The following is a 12,223-nucleotide window of genomic DNA, read 5'->3' as shown; positions in this document are numbered from 1 at the left end:
TTGTAGTGAAAGGCCAGGAACAGCTAGCCTCGAGCTGACTACACATTTACATTATATTGACATTTTAGTCATTTAATGGGGCACACCCAATCATTAATTCATGTTGATCCTGAAACCACTGCTTTTAGTGCACCCTCAAGTGTTAATATGTATTTCTAACATTTGGAGCATTGCTCTTCGATCCATAGAAGTTCCTCTCCTCTATAGTTGTATCTACAGCGGTTGCTACTGTGAGAGTATATGTGGTAACTCTTGTGGTACATTCTGCGGTAGCTACTGTGCTAGATCTGTGAGAAAGCACTGAAGACACATCCCTACTGTGGTATCCCTACTGTAGCAGGATACTCCACATTCCCACAACCCCCCTCTCTCCCACTCACAACACTTCCTGATTTATTAGCAGATTAAGGGACCTGTCAACGCTAGTTAAATTAGGAACACATCCACACATGATTTGTGAGTGGGAAAATGTATCCGAGGCAAACACTTTGCGTCCGCGTCAACGATTCGTCTGTGTCATCGGAATATTAGGGAAACAAATTCCCACACCAGTCGTCGCTGGCGACTTTAACAATTATTGAATAGTGCATTAAGCAGAGCCATTGGAGCAGGGACACAAGAAAGATTAATACATAGGATAACATATGGATCTACATTAAACCCACAGGCTTCTGAATAGGCAGCTAAAACTGAGGGAGACTCAATGAAACATTACATGCCAGTGTTAGAATGGCCCTGGAAAATACATTTCTCAAGTGATTTTCAGCTTGTATTTCTTGTTTGCTCAAGTGATTTTCAGCCTTCCTTGCTTGTTTGCTAGCGTGTTGCTATGCACTGGTGCTTCTCCAAATATGCAATTTAACAGTTTAAGGGAAGCACATTTGTTACAGCGCTTCAGTGAACCAAATAGTTTTTGGAAAGGACACTTACAAATATTTCTTGTTTTCGTAGACGTCGTGCAACTTTAAAACGTGAGGGTGCTCTATGAGCTTCAGAATGGCTATCTCTCGCTCCACCTGCAGAAACAGAAAAAAGAGAGAAAATGAGGAGAAATGAATAATATTAGTGTGTGATTCAAAGTACTTATGGAATACTTTAATGGCCCTAAAAAAATTTTTTTTTAAACTGCATAGCTCCTAGATGGATGTAATGTAAGTACTGACTATCCATGAGATCTTTAACATTGGAGCCCACTCAACAAAAACTATTTGGTGCTAGGGCCTGAACAATGAAGAGGAGAACGTGCAGACACAAAGAGAGAGCATAGAGGAATGGAAAGGGAGAGTACATAGGAGAAAAATAAAGACCGAGACAGCGAGACGTGGTGGGAATAAGAGACTGACTGGCAGTTCCAGAGCCCATGTCTAGCCTGGCAGCTTGGGTCCATGCCAGGGCCTGCGGGAACAGCGACACTTGTTAAGGTCCTGCTCCTGCCACAACGCAACCACACACTAGCAAATTTAACTCATTAATCACACACTGGTATCTGATATTACTCTACCGTAATACACCACGACACAGCAGATAGGTGGGGATATTTCAACTACCTGTTTTCACACTCTGGAAAAGGTCAAAAGGTCCAGAACCTCCACCTGATAATGTGGTAACATTTTCCAATGGACCTTGGGCTAAACTTGAGGTAGGTTTATTGATGTGATAGAAATGTACAGTACATATGTTCCTTGCATAGAACATTTGGGTTATTTTGGCCACACACCATGTGACTCACAAATACTGTGTGGTCTGTACAGCTACTACAGACATTTGTGTCATGTTCTTTCACAAACAGCACGCCCACATAGTCACAGAAAAGAAAAAACATAATGACGAGACACATTAGTGACCAATAATAAAAATGTCAACTGCATTTTTTTTAGCCTCCAAACATCCAGACAAATCACCTACTGTTTGTGTACCATTTGTGCCATGAACAGTTAGCCCGTACTGACATCATCATGAATGTCGTGTGGCAGCCTCCATTTTGTGTGATACTGTCAAAGTCAGTAAAGCGTCATGATTCAAACCAATGTGACAACTCCTACTTTGAGATATCACATTAGAGGGGTAATGGCAACTCAATGGGTAGTACACTTTATGCTTATAAACATAGATCGACATTTGCTAACCATTAAATGACCTAAACAGTACATGAGTGAGATGAATATGTTAATATGTTGCAGTAGCTGCAGTATGACCAAATCTACCAACAAGATGCCAAGTGCAAACCTCAGGAGGATAGACATACACAGGGACACACATACAGCACACACCCCCCCCTCCCCTTCCCCCGTGCCCCCTCCCCACCAACAGCACCTCCAGTCCAGAAAGCTGAGCTGTATTTACAGAATGCTAGCAGTATAAATGCCAGCTCAGTGAAAACATGAGGGGTGAAGCTGGCCACAGTTTCTCTCAATAAATCTCACTCTAATTGCTTTATTAAAGGGTCTGTCTTGTTAGCCAAAGACACAGGTACCATAAACCATAAATACAGAAAATAAACACAATGTATTCACAATTATCTACACAGGTTAGCATTTACAGTACAGTAGAGATTGCATCTACATTTATATAATATTTAGCTGGGTTTGGCAAATAACTGGTATTTCATTTTCATATTGCAAAACTGGTGCCGTCCAATCCCTCTTCAAATGTCAATAAGGAACACCTAAAGTCATCAGTATTGAATTGAATAAGCGTTATTAACGTCATTCATCAGTAACCAGTGGAGTGGTATCAGTGGGAATACCTGCTCCAGCTAGTCAAACTAACCCTGTGTTAATTCTGTACTGAATGTCCTATTGACTGGACTTCTCATTGGCTGATCATTAGTGCTGTTAGGCACTATTAGGCTATGATGTTGGAACACACAAAGGCTATCTGATACGTTAGTGTAGCAGAGGTGGTTCAGTGAACTACACAATTGTGTGATTATTAACCTTGTCTGAGCTCTGGAGACTTGTGTTAGCTGCCAGAGTTGGGATTTAACTCAATGGTTCTAAGAAAGTCTTCATGTTTGGAGGCATGAACACCCAGTAGGTCATACTAGCCTGGTATCAGAACGTATGAGAGTTGCTTGAGAGTTTGTGGAACATCTGGATGCACAGAGAGGACTAAACATTGCTGCCTGTTGTACCATGACCCATGGCATCTTGACCCAGTGAGCCAATTAGCCAATTAGCTATCAAGAAATCTTGGTGTGCATGCATGAATCTAAAGTTGGGTTCTATGCAGATTTGGTGGCACACATACACACACAGTAATATGTTGTCATGACTACACGTGAGGATCACAATGGGTCAGCTCAGCTTGGCAATGGCTGACAATCACCAGACCCTCTCCCACCAGCAAAGGCTGGGAGGAGGGAACGGCGGGGGTTTTGAGACCTCACACCCAGTCGTAAATTAAGCAGGAGAGAACTCTCTCTTGGCTCTTCAGTATCAACCAAAATAATAACTTTGTCTCCAGAAGACTTTTGCCAACAAAACTCTAATGTCCAAAAGTGGACAATGGAACAATAATTCTTACATGGGGAATGTGGGAAATGGTAAGTGGGTAGATGTAGAAAACTAATGTCATATTGTTTGTCTTTTTGTGATGTTATTAAAAACTGTATGAACCAAATACTGTAACTTAGGAAGGAAACCTCCTTTGACTGTCAAGTCTTCATCCACTCTGATGTGAAATTAATATGAATAATGATGACAGTATTTCTGTTAAGATATGAATGTCTTTTGGTTGTCTAATGAGATAATGGTTTTTGATGTCCTTTGCACATTAAGTAGCCATGCCCTGAGTGAGGTCAGAGAGCTTGTCAGCGTGATGGAACTGTCCTTTCTGACCAGAGTGCTTATAAGGACTGGCTAAGAATGAACATATCAGACCAGAAAGACGTGAGACCATGTTCCACACATTGAAATGGCTACAACTTAACCTCAACATGAGGTGAAGAAGATAAACTCACCAGACTAGACCAAGTCACCGCCAGTCTGCAGCTGCGTGTGTAAAGTAGTTTGGAACATTGACTATCTACCCGAGGAAGAGGAGAAGAAAACTCCCCTCTCAGAAAATCAATGGTATGGCTAAGTAGCTGTTCTTAGGAAACAGCCCATTGGAGACCAGACACCTAAGAAGAAGGACATCTGGCCTCCCGGGGGGCCGCAGTGCTAGTTGTGCCACCAGAGATTCTCGGTTTGAGCCCAGGCTCTGTCGCAGCCGGCCGTGACCGGAAGGCCCATGGGGCGACACACAATTGGTCCAGCGTCGTCCGGGTTAGGGACGGTTTGGCCGGCAGGGATATCCTTGTCTCATTGTGCACTAGCGACTCCTGTGGCGGGCCGGGCGCAGTGCACACCGACCAGGTCGCCAGGTGTACAGTGTTTCCTCTGACACATTGGTGCGGCTGGCTTCCGGGTGTGATGTGCATTGTGTCAAGAAGCAGTTTGGCTTGGTTGGGTTGTGTTTCGGAGGACGCATGACTCTCGACCTTCGCCCCTTGAGTCCGTACGGGAGCTGCAGCGTCGAGACAAGACTGTAACTACTACCAATTGGTTACCACGAAATTGGGTTAAAAAAAAGGACATTGTGACCTCTGGTTGACAATTAGAGCATGTACAAGTAGCCCACATGAAAGGCTAACCGAAACAACTTTCCGAGAGGGCGTGGTTTCCGACCGAGATAAACGACGAACGAATGGCATTCAACACGTAAATACATTCATTATTTTCTAAGTCCAAATGAGTGGCGGTTCGTGGGCAAGGTATATGATTAATGTGAGGACAGTCCTAAAATCTATCCATGAAAAATGTCCCTTTTCCTCTATCAGTCTATTTTCCCACCCCCTTCTCCATCTCTGTGTAATAAGCCATCATATCTTGTCAGTCTACTAGGGACCTTTGTCGTTATTATTTAGTTAGCTAGTAAATAATGAACCAATTTGGTGAGTACGGAATAATGCTCAAAGCTGGGGTTCTTGCGGAACCAAGAAGGTTATGACTGTTCAGAATGATCATTGATGTGAGGTAATGATTAATTAGTGACTGTTATTGATATATAACTTATAACTTGTGGGTAATGATTGTGAGGTAATGATTAATTAGTGACTGTTATTGATATATAACTTATAACTTGTGGCCCATGGGTCCTAACTGTCTTAGGTCAGCTGTGAGCTGCTGCAAGGTGATGTGTCCCAATGTAGTCCTTAAGTGCTATTTCTCTTAAGTACCCAATTGTCCTGAAATCCTCATGTGAGTGTGCCATTGTCCTCCCCATGTTGTATGTTTATCTTGCTCTGATATCTTTCAGCAGATCTATCCTGTACTCTGTTTTCATACCCACTACCTTTCCTAATGACAGCGTGCCAGAACTTTACCCACATACCAACAAAGGGGCACTGACACACCCACAGGGAAAGGGGGAAAGGGTAGAGGGGTGAAAGACAGACAAGACGAGAGGCGAGGGAAGAGGGTTAGGAACTAGGAAAGTGAGGCACAGGGGACAGAAGCAACCACAACAACGTAATTATATTCCCATCAAAGCCCCCAATCTTCAAAGGTTCAGTCACTGGGATCGGGGCTGGAGCCTTGGAGCAGAGGGAAATAAATAATGAAACCCTTCAAGCTTTGGCCCAGTGGCTGGCCCCACCAAGCCCTCTGCCATGCCAGCTTCCCCCTTTTTGCCTTCCTTCTCTCTGCCTTCTCTCACAGACATGGAATGAAGGAAGGAGGAAGGGAGAGAGAGATTCAGAGAGAGAGTGATAGACAGAGGGAAGGAGAGCGAGGGACTGAGCGATAGTTTCTTGTTTACAGCAGCACTCAAAATGAAAATGTTTCCTTTTCAATTTCCTCCTGTCCCTTTCTCTGTCTGTCCCTCTCTAACTTTTCTCTTATTCTCTTATTTCTCTCTTTCACACACTCTGGCTCTCTCTCAGATGTGCTATGCTATCAAGGCCTTAACAACAGGCATGCTAATGCTAGGTGCTAGTAACGTTTATCTGTTTACAACCGGGATGCTAGCGCTAGGTGCTAGCGACATTGCTATGTTTACGGCAGGGATTTGAATGATAGGTGCAAGCATCAGCGACGAGGATAGTGTACACCTGAAGCAACATAAGCTCACACTTTCACACACTCTCTCATGTCCTGTGGGAATCAACATTAAGAACGCATTTCCATACCATGAAGAAGTTCACAAAAAATGTGCAGCCATATACGCATAGAAAATATGTATTAGACACACATCTATGAATATGCATGCCACACCAGTATGCACGCAGCACGTGTGCACACACACACACACACACAATCACGCACACACACACACACACACACACACACACACACACACACACACACACACACACACACACACACTCACTCACACCGACTCACACCCACTCACAGACATAAAATACAATTGACACTGTACAGTAAGTGTGTGTGCATGTCCGTGTGCATGTGCCCACACCTGTGTGGAACATCAATGGACATCCACACCTCTGTGTATGTTCTAACCCCACAGCTTGTGTCACTGATGAAGTGATGCGTCATATACAACAAGATTTGTCCAGGGGGGCACGGTTTTTGAAACGGTTCAAACGGAATATTAACCCGCATTTTTCTTAGTCGTAGCTCGCGGTTAAAGCCCTTCCTCTATACCAATCCACAATGCCCTAACGAGTGTCTACTAGATGGTAACAAGCACTCGCATTGCACCTAGTGGATGATATTGACATTTCATGCACAAGACATCTCCCGAAGTCCTGGGGCCCTGGAAAAACGTCTAATACCGCAGTGGATCTGGTGTGACCTGGCTACAGTATAGTACCGCTATATTCATAGAGCAGAGTAAGAAGTTCTACTATGGAGTGAGATTAGATTATTGTGAATGTATAGAACATTATGTTGTATAATTTGCAATGATTATGAGTCTAATCTCACTCGATATTCTTAGTCTAAATGCCAGGGATGACATCATTATCTCAGAAGGGTGCTGGTGATGATGTTAGGTGGTGAACTCTGTCTCTGCAACATGTCATCTCCTCTGGTCTCTAAATGTCAAGTCTCTGGTGCTCAGACTGTCTTCAGCTGTTACACACACACAATCCATCTAGGATCTCACACACACGCACACACACGCACACACACACACACACACACACACACACACACACACACACACACACACACACACACACACACACACACACACACACACACACACACACACACACACACACACACACACACACACACACACACACACACACAGTTGACTCACCAGCAGCTGACTAATAAATAAATAAACTAATAATGATCAGTACAATGAGAGATTATTCTTGGTCGGGGTTGCCAGATTGAATGATTCCAGTAAACAGGACTGATTATCCAGACCATTTCCCGAGGGAAACCCACCCTGCCAAACCCCCCACTTTTCCCACAGACAGACTCAAGGTCAACTGACTTACTACTACCAATGACAAAAAAAATCATCCAAATTGCAGCTGTAATGGCTAGATTAACTTGGCTATCATTAGAGAAGGGCGGTTCCCAGATCATAAATGAAAATTCCAAAATCGATTTAAAAGGCTTGTATGGAAGTATAGAGGACGATTAGGGGTTAAAACGTGAGAGAATTATAAATATAATTTATAAACCCAGCACAGTGGGTTTGAAATTGCTAATAAACAAACACGTGAACTGTAATTGTCCAAATTATATGCGGGGTTGGTATGGTTCTGAACACTCCTGTCAAGTCAATTATGGAAAACAAGGGGAATGCGGATCCGGAGATAAGTGCATGAAAGGGCGGAATGGAGTAGTGAAGGGGAGAGAAGCATGGAGATGCATCCTATTCCTTTGCTGTCATATCAAATAAGCCCTCGTCCCTTCCCCCATCATCCACCCTGCCATCTCCTTGGATCAGTGACACACTCACCCATGTACAAGGTAAACAACCACCGCCCACCCCCTACCCTATCTTAGAGATGGAGACAGACAACGCAATTTATTACGCTCAATTATTCCACATATGGTGTGTTAATGTGTAGTAATAAAGTGTTGAGGAGTGGGGCGGTGGGGGAAGAGACGGTCACACAACAGACCTTAGAGAAATTAGGTGAGACAACTTGTCAGGTCCACAGCTGCTCCCGTAGGCTCCTGAGAGAATGTGTGTGTGTGTGTGTGTGTGTGTGTGTGTGTGTGTGTGTGTGTGTGTGTGTGTGTGTGTGTGGTCATACATAATGGTGTCTTTGAATTAAAACCAGCCGTGGTATATTTCATACACCATGGTGCGTGTACAGTATAGTGTAACATCTGATGAAAATGATCATGTATTTTCACTGTTCAGTACCAAGGCTAACTCCCACAAGAAGATGTATTGTGCAGTAAGAAGCTTCTACCATTCATATCCAATCAAATCAAACGTTATTGGTCACATACAGACATTTAGCAGATGTAACAAAATGCTTGTGTTCCTAGTTCCAACAGTGCAGTAGAATCTAACAATTTATAACAATACACACACATCTAAAGGTAAAACAATGGAATTAAGAAATATTAGGACGAGCTTCACCGGGGTCTATGGGGGGCTCTGCTATTCCTGTCATTTGTGGGGGGTTAAGTTAGAGGAGCCCCTGGTGGGGCTAGGGTTGGGCTGAGGGCTCCGGCTCAAAATGGACAACAGCCATCAACCACTATTATGGGAAGCTCCGTGGTTAGATTGGTGGAAGTCCGAAATACCCGTACACTTTGTTTTGCTGGAGCTAGGGTATTGGATTTATCAGAGGTCATGCCCACCATCAAGAAACAGATTCCTGCTCTGAAAACAGTTGTGTTGCATATTGGGTCTGATGATATTATGCGTGTGAGTTCTGTAAAGCTAAGAGACATATACAGTGCCTTGTGAAAGTATTCGGCCCCCTTGAACTTTGCGACCTTTTGACACATTTCAGGCTTCAAACATAAAGGTATAAAACTGTATTTTTTTGTGAAGAATCAACAACAAGTGGGACACAATCATGAAGTGGAACGACATTTATTGGATATTTCAAACTTTTTTAACAATTCAAAAAATGAAAAATTGGGCGTGCAAAATTATTCAGCCCCTTTACTTTCAGTGCAGCAAACTCTCTCCAGAAGTTCAGTGAGGATCTCTGAATGATCCAATGTTGACCTAAATGACTAATGATGGTACATACAATCCACCTGTGTGTAATCAAGTCTCCGTATAAATGCACCTGCACTGTGATAGTCTCAGAGGTCCGTTAAAAGCGCAGAGAGAATCATGAAGAACAAGGAACACACCAGGCAGGTCCGAGATACTGTTGTGAAGAAGTTTAAAGCCGGATTTGGATACAAAATATTTCCCAAGCTTTAAACATCCCAAGGAGCACTGTGCAAGCGATAATATTGAAATGGAAGGAGTATCAGACCACTGCAAATCTACCAAGACCTGGCCGTCCCTCTAAACTTTCAGCTCATACAAGGAGAAGACTGATCAGAGATGCAGCCAAGAGGCCCATGATCACTCTGGATGAACTGCAGAGATCACAGCTGAGGTGGGAGACTCTGTCCATAGGACAACAATCAGTCATATATTGCACAAATCTGGCCTTTATGGAAGAGTGGCAAGAAGAAAGCCATTTCTTAAAGATATCCATAAAAAGTGTTGTTTAAAGTTTGCCACAAGCCACCTGGGAGACACACCAAACATGTGGAAGAAGGTGCTCTGGTCAGATGAAACCAAAATTGAACTTTTTGGCAACAATGCAAAACGTTATGTTTGGCGTAAAAGCAACACAGCTCATCACCCTGAACACACCATCCCCACTGTCAAACATGGTGGTGGCAGCATCATGGTTTGGGCCTGCTTTTCTTCAGCAGGGACAGGGAAGATGGTTAAAATTGATGGGAAGATGGATGGAGCCAAATACAGGACCATTCTGGAAGAAAACCTGATTCTGTCTGCAAAAGTCTGCAAAAGACCTGAGACTGGGACGGAGATTTGTCTTCCAACAAGACAATGATCCAAAACATAAAGCAAAATCTACAATGGAATGGTTCAAAAATAAACATATCCAGGTGTTAGAATGGCCAAGTCAAAGTCCAGACCTGAATCCAATCGAGAATCTGTGGAAAGAACTGAAAACTGCTGTTCACATATGCTCTCCATCCAACCTCACTGAGCTCGAGCTGTTTTGCAAGGAGGAATGGGAAAAAATGTCAGTCTCTCGATGTGCAAAACTGATAGAGACATACCCCAAGTGACTTACAGCTGTAATCGCAGCAAAAGGTGGCGCTACAAAGTATTAACTTAAGGGGGCTGAATAATTTTGCACGCCCAATTTTTCAGTTTTTGATTTGTTAAAAAAGTTTGAAATATCCAATAAATGTCGTTCCACTTCATGATTGTGTCCCACTTGTTGTTGATTCTTCACAAAAAAATACAGTTTTATATCTTTATGTTTGAAGCCTGAAATGTGGCAAAAGGTCGCAAAGTTCAAGGGGGCCAAATACTTTCGCAAGGCACTGTAATTGTCTCGGGCCCAATTCCATTTGTGTTAGCCATCTCTAGTCTCTTCAGCAGTGGTTAATGCATGTCCTTCGTCGACAATTTTGACTCCTGGAATAGGCCTGGCTACTTTGTGGAAGACAGAATTCACCTAGGTGAAAATGGCTCCTGGCTATTGTCATCAAACATGGGAAAGGTTCTTGGTCAACTAAATTGATGTGAGGACAATATTAGCATTACATGTAAGTCAGTTTTCACCATCTCCTCTTTGGTCATTGTGAGAGTTCCACATGTTGTATCTGAAAGTGGTGACATGTCTAATGGTGCTAACCGGAGAAATGTAATTGCTATTCCTGACACGCCTGCTCCCACTCTCCCTCCCTGGAGCGCGAAGGCGCCAGGCTCCCCAGCATTACGCACTCCTGCCTCCATCATTACACACACCTGCCTTTCCCCGTCACGCGCATCAGCGTATTATTGGACCTCACCTGGACTCAATGTTTATTACCTCCCCTATATCTTTGACAGTTCCCCATCTCTGTTTCTCCGCTGCTGCATTACTTGTCATTTGACCTTGTGTACCCGTGTGCTGATGCCACTCCTGTCTTGTTCTGTCTATTTCTAATTAAATGTCAACTCCCCGTACCTGCTTCTCGGCTCCAGCGTTGGTCCTTACCACTCCTACTTTGTTTTCTTTTCCTACTAGGTATATTCCAATCGTTGAGTCTACTGTTGTGCTGAAATCGCAAAAGTAATCTGACGCATTGAAACTCTGTGTGATTTTAAATGCAGAAAATGTTTGACATTTTTACATCTGTACATCTGTAGTTTATTACCTAAAATAGATCATGTCAAGATCTGGGCCTCTAAGGCAGACCATGATACATATTTTTTAAATCTAAAACCTGGTTAACTGATAAAACCCTGGACTCTGAGGTTAATATGGATGGTTACAATGTGTTTAGGGCTGATAGGAAAGGCAAAGGTGGTGGTGTTGCTATTTACACAAATAATTGTCTTCCTGTGTCTCTGTTAAAGGCTACCTCCAGTCCTAAACAATTTGAATTGAGTCTTCAGTTGGGCTCAAAATCAACAATACCAGTTATAGGTATCTATCATCCACCCTCCGCCAAGAACGACCTCACATGATTTAATTGCCATTTTTACTACCCCAGAGGTGTTGACGCAGGATGCTGACTGTTTAAAGGATTTTTGTACAAATCTAAATTTGACCCAGCTGGTTACAAAGCCTACTCGTCCAAACTTAAAGGACCCTACGAAATCGACTTTGATTGACCTCACACTTACAAATAAAAATCAAATCAAATTTTATTGGACACATACACGTGTTTAGCAGATGTTATTGCAGATGTAGCGAAATGTTTGTGTTTCTAGCTCCAACAATGCAGTAATATCCAACAAATACTATCTAACAATTTCACAACAATACACACACATTTAAAGGAATGGAATTAAGAATATATAAATATTTGGACGAGCAATGTCCGCGACATGGTTGGTTTTCTATTTATAATCCGTGATTGTCTGTAGACCTTGCCACATACATCTCATGTCTGAGCCGTTGAATTGCGATTGATAGAACTTCGGTAACGTTTTCCTCAAATTTGCTTTGTTCAAATCCCCAGCTACACTAAATACGGCCTCAGGATGTGTGGTTTCCAGTTGCATAAAGTCCAGTGTCGTTCCTTCAGGGCCA

At 43.0% G+C, this 12,223-nt stretch overlaps 1 protein-coding gene across 6 annotated transcripts in view; it reads right to left on the bottom strand.

Annotated features, from left to right (window-relative positions):
- Positions 1 to 12,223, bottom strand: part of LOC110506278 (serine/threonine-protein kinase BRSK2) — a 169,069-nt gene that overhangs the window by 54,467 nt on the left and 102,379 nt on the right. For all 6 annotated transcript variants that reach the window (XM_036963397.1, XM_036963398.1, XM_036963400.1 and 3 more), the window contains exon 3: positions 931 to 1,016. In XM_036963397.1, coding sequence (XP_036819292.1) covers positions 931 to 1,016 — 86 coding nt within the window. The remainder of the gene's footprint in view (positions 1 to 930; positions 1,017 to 12,223) is intronic.

This window comes from Oncorhynchus mykiss, chromosome 26, assembly GCF_013265735.2.
Source record: "Oncorhynchus mykiss isolate Arlee chromosome 26, USDA_OmykA_1.1, whole genome shotgun sequence".
In the NCBI taxonomy this organism is placed as follows: domain Eukaryota; kingdom Metazoa; phylum Chordata; class Actinopteri; order Salmoniformes; family Salmonidae; genus Oncorhynchus; species Oncorhynchus mykiss.
This window is presented reverse-complemented; position numbering and strand designations above follow the sequence as displayed.